This window comes from Tachysurus fulvidraco, chromosome 18, assembly GCF_022655615.1.
Source record: "Tachysurus fulvidraco isolate hzauxx_2018 chromosome 18, HZAU_PFXX_2.0, whole genome shotgun sequence".
Classification (NCBI taxonomy): domain Eukaryota; kingdom Metazoa; phylum Chordata; class Actinopteri; order Siluriformes; family Bagridae; genus Tachysurus; species Tachysurus fulvidraco.
This window is the reverse complement of record NC_062535.1, coordinates 2,832,582-2,849,412: the sequence shown is the minus strand read 5'-3', so window position 1 is coordinate 2,849,412 and position 16,831 is coordinate 2,832,582. Positions and strand designations below refer to the sequence as shown.

The 16,831-nt window shown below is 41.9% G+C and overlaps 1 protein-coding gene across 1 annotated transcript in view; it reads left to right on the top strand.

Moving 5' to 3' along the window:
* The first annotated feature begins 2,035 nt into the window (after positions 1-2,035).
* The window catches only part of klf7a (Kruppel-like factor 7a), a 21,133-nt gene continuing 6,337 nt past the window's right edge, over positions 2,036-16,831 (top strand). Inside the window, exon 1 of the mRNA XM_027139283.2 lies at positions 2,036-2,604. Coding sequence (XP_026995084.2) covers positions 2,503-2,604 — 102 coding nt within the window. The 5' untranslated portion in view covers positions 2,036-2,502. The remainder of the gene's footprint in view (positions 2,605-16,831) is intronic.

The following is a 16,831-nucleotide window of genomic DNA, read 5'->3' as shown; positions in this document are numbered from 1 at the left end:
ACAATAACACTAACACTGACACACCCACTAACACAATCGCACACAGTAACACCAACACTTTTATGTACACTGACACACACTAACACAATCGCACACAGTAACACTAACACTGACACACCCACTAACACAATCGCACACAGTAACACTAACACTGACACACCCACTAACACAATCACACACAGTAACACTAACACTGACACACCCACTAACACAATCGCACACAGTAACACTAACACTGACACACACACATTAACACAATCGCACACAGTAACACTAACACTGACACACCCACTAACACAATCGCACACAGTAACACCAACACATTTATGCACACTGACACAAACTAACACAATCACACACAGTAACAGTAACACTTTTATAGACACTGACACACACAGGAACACAATCACACACAGTAACACTAACACTTTTATGCACACTGACACACACACTAACACAATCGCACACAGTAACACTAACACTGACACACACACATTAACACAATCACTCTAGGACACATTCTATAATACACACAAACACACACACTAACAGTGACACACTAACACTACCACACACACTAACAGTAACACACTAATACACAGACTAACACACACACACTAACACACACTAACAGTGACACACTAACACACACACTAACAGTGACACACACACACTAACAAACACTAACAGTGACACACTAACACACACTAACACACACACTAACAGTGACACACACACACTAACAAACACTAACAGTGACACACTAACGCACACTAACAGTGACACACTAACGCACACTAACACATACTAACAGTGACACACTAACACACATACTAACACACACTAACAGTGACACACTGACATACACTAACACATACTAACAGTGACACACAAACACACATACTAACAAACAGTAACAGTGACGCACTAACACATACTAACAGTGACACACCTACATACACACTAACAAACACTAACAGTGACACACTAACACACATACTAACAAACACTAACAGTGACACACTAACACATACTAACAGTGACACACTAACACACACGCTAACAAACACTAACAGTGACACACTAACACACACTAACACATACTAACAGTGACACGCTAACACACACACTAACAAACACTAACAGTGACACACTAACACACACACTAACAAACACTAACAGTGACACACTAACACACACACTAACAAACACTAACAGTGACACACTAACACACACACTAACACATACTAACAGTGACACACTAACACACACACTAACACATACTAACAGTGACACACTAACACACACTAACAAACACTAACAGTGACACACTAACACACACTAACACATACTAACAGTGACACGCTAACAAACACTAACACATACTAACAGTGACACGCTAACACACACTAACAGTGACACACTAACACACACACTAACAAACACTAACAGTGACACACTAACACACACTAACAGTGACACACTAACACACACTAACAAACACTAACAGTGACACACTAACACACACTAACACATACTAACAGTGACACGCTAACACACACTAACAGTGACACACTAACATACACACTAACAAACACTAACATTGACACACTATCACATTCTCACACACACTCTCTTCATACAGACGAATACTTAATTATTATGTGTTACTTAGTTATTTAAAAGATCAGCATATATTTTCAGTGTATAATTAAGGATTAATTTAACATTTTATTCGTTTTAATGAATAAATAAAATTAAACATAAAACTAGAAACCCGGTGTTGTTTGTGTCGGTCTGCTTTACGGTGCAGACACGAGCACAAACCTGAACTCAATGAACTCGCGACGTCGGGTTTTTCCTTTTATACACCGCTCCGATATAGCTCCCTGAGCAGGGACATGATTGACAGCTTATTGTCCAATCCGCTTGTACTATTCTTTGTAACACCTCCTCTCATCAGCATGTGGCTCCGCCTCCTGCACTTATCCAGCGATACGGTTCCAACCCCCATTTCTTCCTTATATGGTCACGCACTGCGAGCTGAGTGGCAGGTGCGCGCGTGCCTCCTCTCTGCCCGTCCAGTCGGTTCGCACGAGGCGCCCGGTTCGCGTTTTCTCCATCACCGGAGCGCGTTTCCTCCATCAGCTCTTCTGTTATCTCCGATAACTTTCACCGTGTTTTCTCCGTTTATATTAACGATATACTCTTTTATTTATTTATTTATTTATTTATTTATTTAATTATTTATTTATTTAATTATTTAATTTAAATAAGAATAAATAAAGAAAACAAACCCCCGAGCTATTTAGGGTTTATTTTAGGACAAAGGAGAAAAGTAATGCTGAATGTTCCCGCGGGGCTGTGAGGAGATTGTTTCCTTGGATTTGTGGCGTTAACATCATCAGGAGCATCATCAGGAACATCATCAGGAGCATCATCAGGAGCATCATCAGCACCATCATCAGGAGCATCCTCAGGAGCATCCTCAGGAGCATCATCATGGACGTCCTGGCCAACTACAGCATCTTCCAGGAGCTCCAGCTCGTGCACGACACCGGCTATTTCTCCGCTCTGCCGTCTCTTGAGGAAAACTGGCAGCAGGTAGGAACTTATCGTCCGTCCTTACTTTATTTTTCGTCCTCAGCACCCACTTTTCCTCCAACTTCTTCATTCAACATCAGCAACTTGCACAGAGATGCTGAGAGTCGCACACATGCACGCTGTAGTGTGTTCATCTAAGCAAAATTACGGACACTAACACACACTATCGCAATGTAACACACACTAATGCACTGTAACACACACTATTGTAATGTAACACAAACTAACTTACTGTAACACACACTAATGCACTATAACACACTCTAACTTACTGTAACACACACTGTTGCACTGTAAAACACACTAAAACACTGTTATACAATCTACCTTACTGTAACACACTCTAATGCACTGTAAAACACTCGAACTTACTGTAACACACACTAATGCACTGTAACACACTCGAACTTACTGTAACACACACTAATGCACTGTAACACTCTAAGGCACTGTAGCACACTAATGCACTGTAAAACACTCTAACTTACTGTAACACACACTGATGCACTGTAAAACACACTAAAACACTGTTACACAATCTAACGCACTGTAACACACTCTAATGCACTGTAACACACTTTAACTTACTGTAACACACTAATGCACTGTAACACACTAATGCACTGTAACACACTCTAACGCACTGTAAAACACACAACACAGTGTAACACACACTAACACACTGTAACACACACAAACTTACGGTAACACACTCTAATGCACTGTAACACACTCTAACGCACTGTAACACACTCTACTGTAACTTAGGGTAACACACACTAACACACTGTAACACACACTAATGCATTGTAAAACACTCTAACTTACTGTAACACACACTAATGCACTGTAGCACACACTAATGCACTGTAACACACAAACACACTGTAATACACACTAATGCACTGTAACACACTCTAACTTACCGTAACACACAAATGCACTGTAACACACACTAACTTACTGTAACATACGGTACTCTAATGCACTGTAACACACACATGCACTGTAACACACTTACTGTAACACACTCTAATGCACTGTAACATACACAAATGCACTGTAACACACTCTAACTTACAGTAACACACACAAATGCAACAAATGCACTGTAACACATACTAACTTACTGTAACATACTCTAATGCACTGTAACACACACATGCACTGTAACACACTCTAGCTTACCGCAACACACACTAATGCACTGTAACACACTCTTAAGCACTGTAACACACACTAACGTACTGTAACACACTAATGCACTGTAGCACACACTCATGCACTGTAGCACTCTAACGCACTGTAACACACACTAATGCACTGTAACACACTCTAACTTACTGTAACACACTGTAACACACACTAATACACTGTAACACACACTAATGCACTGGAACACACAATAACTTACTGTAACACACAAACACACTGTAACACACACTAACTTACTATAACATACTCTAACACACTGTAATACACACTCATGCACTGTAACACACTCAAACGCACTGTAACACACACTAATGCACTGTAACACACTCTAACTTACTATAACACACTGTAACACACATTAATACACTGTAACACAATCTAACACACTGTAACACACACTAACTTACTGTAACAGTGTGTTACAGTGCGTTAGAGTGTGTTACATTGCGTTAGTGTGTGTTACAGTGCGTTAGAATTTATTTCAGTGCGTTAGAATGTGTTACAGTGCGTTAGAGTATGTTATAGTAAGTTAGTGTGTGTTATAGTGTGTTGGCATGTGTTACAGTGCATTAGTGTGTGTTACAGTGCATTAGTGTGTGTTACAGTGCATTAGTGTGTGTTACAGTGTGTTACAATGCATTGGTGTGTGTTACAGTGCATTAGAGTGTGTTATGTGCATTAGTGTGTGTTACAGTGTGTTACAGTGCATTAGTGTGTGTTACAGTGCATTAGAGTGTGTTATGTGCATTTGTGTGTTACAGTGTGTTACAGTGCATTAGTGTGTGTTACAGTGCATTAGATTGTGTTATGTGCATTAGTGTGTTATAGTGTGTTACAGTGCATTAGTGTGTTACAATGCATTAGTGTGTGTTACAGTGCATTAGAGTGTGTTTTGTGCATTAGTGTGTGTTACAGTGTGTTACAGTGCATTAGCGTGTGTTACAGTGCATTAGAGTGTGTTTTGTGCATTAGTGTGTGTTACAGTGTGTTTTGTGCATTAGTGTGTGTTACAGTGTGTTACAGTGCATTAGCGTGTGTTACAGTGCATTAGAGTGTGTTATGTGCATTAGTGTGTGTTATAGTGTGTTACAGTGCATTAGGTGTGTTACAGTGTGTTACAATGCATTAGTGTGTGTTACAGTGTGTTTTGTGCATTAGTGTGTGTTACAGTGTGTTACAGTGCATTAGCGTGTGTTACAGTGCATTAGAGTGTGTTATGTGCATTAGTGTGTGTTATAGTGTGTTACAGTGCATTAGTGTGTGTTACAGTGTGTTACAATGCATTAGTGTGTGTTACAGTGCATTAGACTGTGTTATGTACATTAGTGTGTGTTATAGTGTGTTACAGTGCATTAGTGTGTGTTACAGTGTGTTACAGTGCATTAGCGTGTTTTACAGTGCATTAGAGTGTGTTATGTGCATTAGTGTGTGTTATAGTGTGTTACAGTGCATTAGTGTGTGTTACAGTGTGTTACAATGCATTAGTGTGTGTTACAGTGCATTAGAGTGTGTTATGTACATTAGTGTGTGTTACAGTGTGTTACAGTGCATTAGTGTGTGTTATGTGCATTAGTGTGTGTTATAGTGTGTTACAGTGCATTAGTGTGTGTTACAGTGCATTAGAGTGTGTTATGTGCATTAGTGTGTGTTACAGTGTGTTACAGTGCATTAGTGTGTGTTACAGTGTATTAGAGTGTGTTATGTGCATTAGTGTGTGTTACAGTGTATTAGAGTGTGCATAAATAAATGTGGGTGTTAAATTAGTGTGTGCTACAGTGTGTTAGTGTGTTACAGTGTTTTACAGTGCATTAGTGTGTAAATGTGCATTTGTGTGTTAGTGTGTTACAGTTTGTTACTGTGCATTAGTGTGTTAAATTACAGTGTGTGCCACAGTGTGTTAGTGTGTTACAGTGCATTGTATGATAGTGTGATGTATGTTACAGTGCTACAGTGTTATTTGTGTACAGTGTTTTAAGTGCGTTCATGTGTTACAGTGAGTTAGTGTGTGTTACAGTGTGTTATTGTCCACTACAATGTGTTACAGTGCGTTACAATGTGTTAGAGTGTGTTTGTGTGTTACAGTGAGTTAGTGTGTGTTACAGTGTGTTATTGTCCACTGCAATGTGTTACAGTGCGTTACAATGTGTTAGAGTGTGTTTGTGTGTTACAGTGTGTTAGTGTGTGTTACAGTGTGTTAGTGTGTGTTATAGTGCATTAGTGTGTGTTACAGTGTGTTAGTGTGTGTTACAGTGTGTTAGTGTGTTATAGTGCATTTGTGTGTTACAGTGTATTCTCTAATACACACTAACACATCCTCTAATACACACTAACACATTCTCTAATACACACTAACACTCTCTCTAATACACACTAACACTCTCTATAATACACACTAACACTCTCTAGTACACACTAACACTCTCTCTAGTACACACTAACACACTCTCTAGTACACACTAACACTCTCTCTAATACACACTAACACACTCTCTAGTACACACTAACACACTCTCTAGTACACACTAACACACTCTCTAGTACACACTAACACTCTCTCTAATACACACTAACACACTCTCTAGTACACACTAACACTCTCTCTAATACACACTAACACTCTCTCTAGTACACACTAACACACTCTCTAGTACACACTAACACATTCTCTAATACACACTACCACTCTCTCTAATACACACTAACACACTCTCTAATACACACTAACACTCTCTCTAATACACACTAACACACTCTCTAGTACACACTAACACACTCTCTAGTACACACTAACACTCTCTCTAATACACACTAACACTCTCTCTAATACACACTAACACTCTCTCTAATACACACTAACACTCTCTCTAGTACACACTAACACACTCTCTAGTACACACTAACACACTCTCTAGTACACACTAACACTCTCTCTAATACACACTAACACACTCTCTAATACACACTAACACTCTCTCTAGTACACACTAACACACTCTCTAATACACACTAACACACTCTCTAGTACACACTAACACACTCTAGTACACACTAACACACTCTCTAATACACACTAACACACTCTCTAGTACACACTAACACACTCTCTAATACACACTAACACTCTCTCTAATACACACTAACACATTCTCTAATACACACTAACACACTCTCTAGTACTCACTAACACTCTCTCTAGTACACACTAACACACTCTCTAATACACACTAACACACTCTCTAGTACACACTAACACACTCTAGTACACACTAACACACTCTCTAATACACACTAACACACTCTCTAGTACACACTAACACACTCTCTAATACACACTAACACTCTCTCTAATACACACTAACACATTCTCTAATACACACTAACACACTCTCTAGTACTCACTAACACTCTCTCTAGTACACACTAACACACTCTCTAATTCACACTAACACATTCTGTAAAACACTCTTCAATACAGCTATAATACACACAAAAACACACCATATATTCTCACTATACACAAATACACACTCTCTCTTATGTACAGTGTATAATACTGTAACACGTTCTCTAATACACAATATCTACTGTACTACACACTAACACACTCAACACACATTACACATTAAAACTCACTATTGTATGTGCAAATGCTAGTACACATATTTACACACACAACCAATCTAACACATACTGGCATTATAAATACACTAACACACTCTTTTACACACTAACACTAACACACGCTAAAATTCTCCCCAAAACACTCTAACTCTATCACAGTCACTAGCACTCAAACACACTCTCTAAAACTAACACACTCTCTACTAACACACTTTCTAACACGGTAATATTTGCTGTATTAACCCTTTAATTCGAAAGTCACGTGTTTATCACTGGCCGGAATTAGAAATAAGCTCCGCCCCTCGCACACATGGTCAGGTGTTAAGCGGGTTATCGTTAAATGTTGTTATAATGTGTGTTTTATCTAAACATTTCTAAACACATATAGAAATAAAACGAGCTCCTGGGACTCTGTAAAGACTATTTCAGGCCATCGTGAAGGGGTGTTGTGTCTATTTTTGGCTCTGACTGGAAGTCAAAGCGTCTTTTGTTCTCCCTGCATCCATTTCAGTCCGTCCTGTTATTTTTAGATCTCTGAAATCTTGCTGTGGCTGCAGTAACGTGCTGAGGAGACACATGAGCACCTGAGAGGTTTCAGGCCCAGAAGCAGATCTGCTTTAATAAAACACTACAGGAAAAAAAATTACATCTATAAATGAGAACCAGGTTATAATAATAATTACTGTTTTTAAAAAAACATAGTTTCTCCGTCTTCTAGCATCTTCTGAATTGTCTCGTCGCGTTCCTGTTGGCACTCTTCCTCTTCCACTCCAGTCCTCATTTAGCCGTTTTTCATGTTTCGATCCGACATTGACTTCTGCTCAGCCGTTACAATATTGAATAGATCTTGTAACCGATACGGTAATGACTTCCCCTGCGTCTCTACTGATTAGCTGTGAGCTTGCGCAGCACTTTCTGTATTCGGCAGGCTCGTGTTTATTCTGCCAAAGGAATAGGATCAAGAACATTCTTCTTCTTCTTCTTCTTCTTCTTCTTCTGATAAAGATTGAAGTGAGCACCGAAACCTGAATCACAGGATTAAATATTGTTGGTTGTGAAGTGAAGCTCAATACTCAATAAGTTCCAGTTGTCGAGCACACGAGCGGAAAAAAGGAAGACGTGGTTTTGCATATGAATTAGACATGCATCAGATAAGAAAAGAAATAACAGTTTGACTTCCCGTCACTCCACCGAATCTTACTCTTCTTCTTTCTCAATAAACCAGTCAAGTCGATGGAGTCGGCCTGAAGCTCAGGGCTGATGAGTGAAGACAGAAAAACTGAGTGGAATCTGCAGAGCCTGCGTTTTTTTTTTCTCTCTCTCTCTCTCTCTCTTTCTCTATAGGCCCTTAGAACATTTGATGAAAACCGAGAACACGTAACGTAACGTAGCAACGGAGGAAATTATTTCTCTTTTTTTTTCCACAGATCCCAGAACAACTCCAGAGCAATCTTAGATTCTTATTTATTGTTCGCTTCATCAGCTATAATCCTGACGTATGAACGAAGATCAGCGTAAACCTTCTACTCGCGAGCGCTTCCACAAACCCGACGGCAGATATTAACGCGTTAACGAGCACATCATTTGTCATGACAGATCTTGAGATAACTCTGTGTGTAATGGAGCCCAAATGGTGTTGGAGAGGTTGATAAAAATCCGATTTGATTACATCTGGCAAGCAGCCATAATTGAAAACGACAAAGGAACGAATCGCTCGCTCTGGTTACATCCGTGCGACGTCGTTATCACGGAGATGGAGCGAGAAGCGCTGGAATATCCTTAATTAACACAAGACTATAATTAGTGTCTAGACTAGAGAGAGATCTTTTTTTTCTCTACAACCTCAGGCTCTGTGTGTGTGTGTGTGTGTGTGTGTGTGTGTGTGTGTGTGTATATCCTGTTGCGAACAAAAGAGTTTCAGAACAAAAATGTCTGTATCATTTCTAAAAGTAAGATTAATATAATATAAGATCACTGCTTCAGCTCACGTATTTCAGACTGCCGTCCGGTCGATTTGCTAGCTTTTCTGCTCGGCATATTTTCCAACCGTCTCTCAACCGAGTTCCTCGGCTCTTTATCAGGCCCTTAACATAATGACCGCAGACTTTTCACACTGAATGAAGTGTGTGTGAGAGAGAGAGAAGCATGCGGTGTCCAATTAGGTGCCTGAAAAAGCATCACTTCAAAACCCCACAGAACAGAGTGTCAGTGCTCGGAGTTTCCTCATCAGCATGAATCGAGACAGAAGAATATTCAGATTTATATTCGCTTAATGAAATTTTAACTAAAGCTGGAGTGTTTTGTTGGAGGCTGGTTAAAGAAAAGAAAAGAAAACGCACTGCAGGAAGCACAGAAACCAAACAAGCCGTATCTCTTTGACTCTTAAACACAAGGATGTTTCTACATTCTCGGTCTTTAGTAACTCGAGGAACGGCTCTGTCTCAAAACACAGATGTAAAGTGGCCCTTCATCAAGACTTCACCTGCAGTAACTTAGCCCGCCTGACACCGCAGAGCGATTACCGTTTGTCATCTGTGGACATGAGCCTTGACATCAGGCCTAAACAAACTGCATCTGAAATTCAATACACTTTTCTGGCCACGAGCTTCAGAATCTCAAAGCAATCTTATTGAATGCTCCTGTGTGTGAACATTTCTGACACACACTGTGAGCTTTTTCCGAGGAAGATATCATAATTTTAAAAAAATGCGCATGTGTGCGTGTGTATGTGTGTACAGTATCTGTGTGTGTGCGTGTCTGTGTGTGTGTGTATGTGTGCATGTGTGCGTGTGCATGTGTGTACAGTATCTGTGTGTGTGCGTGTCTGTGTGTGTGTGTGCATGTGTGTGTGCATGTGTGTATCTGTGTGTGTGTGCATGTGTGCGTGTGTGTGTGTGTGTGTGTGTGCGCGCGTGTGTGTGCATGCGTGTGTGTGTGCGTGTGTATGTGTGGGCATGTGTGTGCGTGTGTGTTTATGTGCATGTGTGTGTGTGTGCGTGTGTGTGTGCGTGTGTACGTGCATGTGTGTGTGCATGTGTGCGTGTGTGTGCATGTGGGTGTGTGTGTGTGTGTATGTGTGTGTATGTGTATGTGTGTGTGTGTGTGTGTGTGTGTGTGTGTGTGTGTGTGTATATGTGTGTATATGTGTGTGTATATGTGTGTATATGTGTGTGTGTGTGTGTCTGTGTGTGTGTGTGTGTCTGTGTGTGTGTAAGCTACCATGTAGCAGATGCCTGAGCTCAGCACTTCTGCTCAGCGTGTGAGTCACATGCAAACCCAGCTGTATTTCAGGCCCTTAACATCCATATGTTCCTACACCAGGTTTTAGCTGACAGAATATCTCGTCCTCGTCCTAAACGCTCTGAACCTCAGCGTAATCCTCTGTCCCTGGCCTAAAGGTCAAAGAGTTGGATTCTGTTTCCCATCATCAGGAGAATATTTTTGGGACTCCAACACTACCGGTTCTATGGAGACAAAAAATCCGTGTGTGTGTGCTAAAAGAGAGCGTAAAAATGCTTTTCTCCTGATGCTTTTCTCACACCCCTGTTCCTCTCTCTCTATCTCTCACGCTGAGGGAAATGAAGCTGAAACGTCCTGCTGCGAGAACAAGAGGCTGGTGCGACAGTGCAGTCCAAACAAGCGTGACTCAAAATCCTTTTCACTTCTCTACATGCTAATTACTCCAACATGACCAAGAGGAGCCTCCAGTATTTTCTTTTAACCCACCATAAACATGTGACTCAGCAATCTGAGGAAGAAAATGACAAATATTACACCGTGTCTTGCATGTGTTTCTTCTCGCGATGCCATAACAAGGAATTTCTCTACGTAGCCTGACAATGTGCATCATTCCGGGCATTGTGATGCAAATGATATGTAGAATATTAATGACTGACCTGCAAAAAGCATTAAAGGAATCTAAAATCCACATTTAATAACCTGATCTTCACTGAATAAACTTTCTCATTGCTCTTGGTTCATATCTACCTAAAGAGACTGACACACTGTAGTCCTTAGCTCCTGAACTCCTAAGCTCCTGAAGTTTCCCTCAGGTCCAGTGCACCAACATCTCCACTATTTCCCAGCTGGATTTCTCATGAATATGGCATTCATTCATTCATTTATTCATTTTCTACCGCTTATCCGAACTTCTCGGGTCACGGGGAGCCTGTGCCTATCTCAGGCGTCATCGGGCATCGAGGCAGGATACACCCTGGACGGAGTGCCAACCCATCACAGGACACACACACACTCTCATTCACTCACACACACACACACTACGGACAATTTTCCAGAGATGCCAATCAACCTACCATGCATGTCTTTGGACCGGGGGAGGAAACCGGAGTACCCGGAGGAAACCCCCGAGGCACAGGGAGAACATGCAAACTCCACACACACAAGGTGGAGGTGGGAATCGAACCCCCAACCCTGGAGGTGTGAGGCGAACGTGCTAACTACTAAACCACCGTGCCACCATATGACATTCAATTTCCCCAAAAAATTGGTGAAAGGTTAAAGAAGCTCTTTCTCCTCCGTTTTTATGATCAAAAACATGACCTGGTTTAAAACGTCTCGCATCCTCTTGGCACAACCAAATTCATTGAAACGAAATGTTCTGATTTCACCTTGTAATAAAACTCAGAGGATTTGGTTCTAAATTCTGCTGATGTCTCCTGCCGATCCATCTCCCCCTTCCGGAGATCTCTCATCGGCAAACTTATCCAGCCGATCCACTTCAAGGACGTTCCGCCTCAATTCATTTAGCATCTCATGGATTTTCTTGAGCTTGTGTCCTAGAATAAAATAATGAACCTTTTCACACCCCTCCCGACACTTGCACATTAAAAGCACCCATCAAACGGTCCTGCACTGATTGATCCAGAGCTATCAGAGCGCTAGTTTTTATTGCTAATTACCCAGCCGTCCCCCCTCGGCACTAAAACAAGCTTAGAGCATTAAAATACAAGAGCAGCAAAAAAATGCTCAAAGAGGTTTATCTGCTCATAAAAATGTGCTGCGGCCCATGTTTGTGTGAGTGTGGGTCCGTGTGATTCCTTAATTGGTGTTATGTCACAGGAGCTACATCGCTAGCGCTTAGTTATCAAAGTAAAGCAGGCGATACTCCCTTTGAAACAAGCTATTAGCCGTTTCAAACAAGCTGAGGAGATGGCGTGCAGAGGTAGCCACAGCCGGAGATAAGCATGCCCATCATCAATTTATTACCATCCAGCATCAACACAGGAAATTTCCTGATATTAAGTCGAGGTTGTTGTTTTATTCTATGGTCCCCTCCCGCTTTATTAGCGCTTTTGCCAACAGCTTGTTCAGTATCCATTTCACGAGTGCCAGCTTTGCTTTTTTACGGGTGCTTAGGAGTGTCAGCAGGCATTAGGCTTCATTTACTACAATGTGTGGAAACAAAAAGCTGAATGGCAGTCGAACTGACACGTTCTTTGGCGGTGGCTAAAACGAGAACGAACACAGTTCACACCGTTCCCAAATACGAACAATCCTGAAGATCCTAACCAGGTAGTTACTAAGGATGCATCATGTAACACATTAACAAGAACATTGTCTATATTTGTCCTGCAAGCTTCATATCTGACCTCTGACCTGCTCTTAAATAAAGCCAAAACACAACTCCCACTTGTGTCATGTTTTCCTACGTTCGGTATCAAAGTCTAACGTCCGCCTCTAGTCCATGGTAGCAGTTCTTCCACTCAAGCCTTGACACCATGTCTTCCTGGAGCTTGCTTTGTGCACAGGTTCAGTGACAGATCCGTGGCCTGTTGAGTTCCAGTAATCAAACAGCACAAAAAAAGCCAGTCTTATCTTGAAGGGGCCGGCGTCCGCGCAGGTTTCCTTTCCAGCCAAACAAAAAGCAAACCCAAAGATTACTAAAAGCCAAGAACGACAGCTGGAATCAGAGACAAACCCTGTACCCACACAGACCCTTCAAGGATAGGATTGGACACTCCTGGTCTAGACAACTGTGTGCTTCGTTCTTCCTGGCAACAGTTTGGGGACAAACCGCATAAGGTTCTGATGGTCAGGAGACCAAATCCATGCCACAGCCAAGAGTTTCTTTCTGTGGACCTTAACAACTCTACATGTTTATTCAACTGTATGATTGCGTGTAAAAACTCAGTCTAGAGTCTCTGGTGATGAAATCAGACCCACACTATTCTTTACCATCCCCCCAAATTATTGATTTTTGTGTCTTATTGATTACCTGTCAGCCAGCTGGCAATAAGCCTCCTCCTTAACATGCTGGCAGAGGTTCATTTGTCCATGTGTGTGTGTGTGTGTGTGTGTGTGTGTGTGTGTGTGTGTGTGTGTGTGTGTGTGTGTCCACCTCTTGGCCTAAGTTTAACATTACATATCGATGAGCTATTGCAGGACTGGACGAATGAGCCTCTCCTGTCCATCAGTCTACAGCTGGCATGCCTACATCCAGTCGTTGATCAAACACCTACCGAGCGCTCGAGTAAGAAACCGACTAGGGGGAAACCATACTGTGGATGAGTTATCTATCCCTCCATCTATCCATCTATCGTCTGTTTCACGTCAATTTTAGTTGTGATTCTTGTCCTGTCTGTTTTACCTGCAGGAAAAATGAATACAAATGGAGACATGCCCTTCTTGTATTGCACTAACCTGATATGCACCCAGTATAGACAGGCCAAGATAAACCCGTCATTATATTTACAGGGAACATGGGGGTGGGTTGGGGGGTGGTGGTTGGACATCCATATATTAGAGACAAATTCGATTCTGTTGGCATTTTCGGTAACAATATCCTCAGAATGTCAAGGCCTCTGGGTGAACAGTGACCGAAAAGTGAGATAAGAAGGAAAAAGAGCAGCCAATTGGACCTTGCTTCAGCCAAACCATGTGCCCTTTCTCTCTCTCTCTCTCTCTCTCTCTCTCTCTCTCTCTCTCTCTCTCTCTCTCTCTCTCTCTCTCTCTCTCTCTCTCGCTCTCTCTTTATCTATCTATCTATCTATCTATCTATCTATCTATCTATCTATCTATCTATCTATCTATCTATCTCTCTCTCTCTCTCTCTCTCTCTCTATCTATCTAACGCTAACCCACACCCAGCAACACACTACCTGAACCAGGTGACCACCAACTTGATACTTAAGGCCTTACTGCGTTTACATTTGCCCCATAGACACATAGCTAAGTATGGTGACATAATTCGTTCTCTGCTTTTAACCCATCCAAAGTGCACACATACAGCAGTGAACACACACACACACCGTGAACACACACCCAGATCAGTGGGCAGCCATTTATGCTGCGGCACCCGGGGAGCAGTTGGGGGGCTCGGTGCCTTGCTCAAGGGTACCTCAGTCGTGGTATTGCCGGCCTGAGAGTCAAACCCATAACCTTAGGGCTAGGAGTCAAACTCTCTAACCATTAGGCCATGACTTCCCCCACATCTCTGGAATTGAGGGATTGAATCCCGATTCGATCTTCAGGGAGTCTCCTCCCCAAGTCCAAGGATATGCATTGTAGGATGTACATTGTCTGTAGTGTGGAAATGAGTGTGGTTGTGCCCTACAGTGGGTTGGCACCCCATCTTGGGTGTCACAAGCCCCTGGGATAGACTCCAGGGTCCCTGGGACCTTGTGTAGGACAAGTGGTCCAGAAAATGGATGCAGAGTTGAAGCAATGTCATACAAACAGAGAGAGAAACAGTAGACTTCATTCTACTATCCCATGCTTTAAGTCTTCCTGCAATAAGGCTGACATCCTTAATGATATTTTAACATCAGGATATTGCATGAGCACGAAGTTTAATAGTTATGGACGTATCATGTTTATGTGCCTGTTTGAAATTCCGTGCCAACATTAAAAAGTTCTTTTATAGCCGACCGCATCGCAAACACACACATTACATTTCATTCCATTAGCAAAGACGGCGCAGCTAAGCAGAAGGTGTAATATATCAAATCAGTGATGGAAGCATAGCTAGGGGAAATAAAACAGACAAACAAATGAAAACACAATTTAGTGTTACAGTAAGCTGGAAGAGCAAACAGGACAGACTCAGCCGAGGATAAAGGGAAGGCGTGATTCTTGGAATAAATGACGATGTAGCGAGTGTGTGTTTTATCGCCGTCTCTATCAACAACTTAGTGTTTGTCTTGTCTTCAGAACCTTCATAATGACTCTGTTACTTAATTGTTTTTCTCATTTGTGAAACATTTAGATATGCGTAGAAAAGTGCGTCAACACATTAGTGTGTTTATTTGGGCAGATCCTGTTAGGAAATCTTTAGCAAAGGTCATAACACTCGCAGGCACATTCAGTACAAGTCATGAACCTTGGATTATTCTCGCTTTTAACTACGCACGACGGCTGCAATCGTGTGGCGCAGTAAAAGCCTTTATTTATTATCGCCTCATATACATTACAGCACAATGGAATTCTTTTCTTCACATATCCCAACTGAGGAGGTTGGGGTCAGAGTGCAGGGGTAGTTATGATACAGGGCCCCTGGAGCAGGGAGGGTTGAGGGCCTTGCTCAAGGGGCCCAGCAGTGGCAGCTTGGCTGTGCTGGGCCTTGAACCCCGATCCTCAACAACCCAGAGCCTTAACCAGTTGAGCCACCGCTGCAGTGCCATCTTCTGGATTTTCTAGATTTGTAATTACTTTTGGTTTTCGATTTAAATGCAGCGGAGAAGAGATTGTGCTTGAAACTGCTCAACATTTTACACTTGGGAAAACTTGATGGACAGAGATGTTTCAGTTCTGACGTGCAATCGAGTGAACGTCACTTTAAATCCCTCAGATACTTTATTTCTTAAAGTAATTCACGTGACACTCAAAAGTCACGTGTCAAGTATAAGCCAGGCCTTGAGAAAGGTCCACGCATGTATTTAATGATAAACAAACATTAGACATGAAACAATGCAGACAATCAGGTAGCAAATCGAAGACAAGAGCGGGAACAGGAGCTTGTGGGGTTCACGTAAGTTCCTCTTTCTCTTAGTCTTCCATTCTCCGTACCATCTGTCTCTCTATATGCTTATCGAACTCTCCTTGGCACCTCGTCTCTTTCGTTCTCTCTCTTTTCTCTTTCTGTTTTCCTTCTCTCCTTCTCCCTCCCTCAGCAGGTAATTCAGGTCAGTTGTGTTTTTTCAGCTCCAGAGAGCTCCAGTCGCCGCTGTGTAATCAATCACGGTCTAACCATCTATCTCTGAAGACCTGCTGAGGCAAATAACATGCCAGAGAGAGAGAGAGAGAGAGAGAGAGAGAGAGAGAGAGACTTCATCAGTGGGTCAGGGAAGTGGACACACATAACCATTCGTCATTGCCATCATGCAGCACAACTGGGACTGAGTTTAGATTGTGGAAAGACTGATTCTTCATCTTT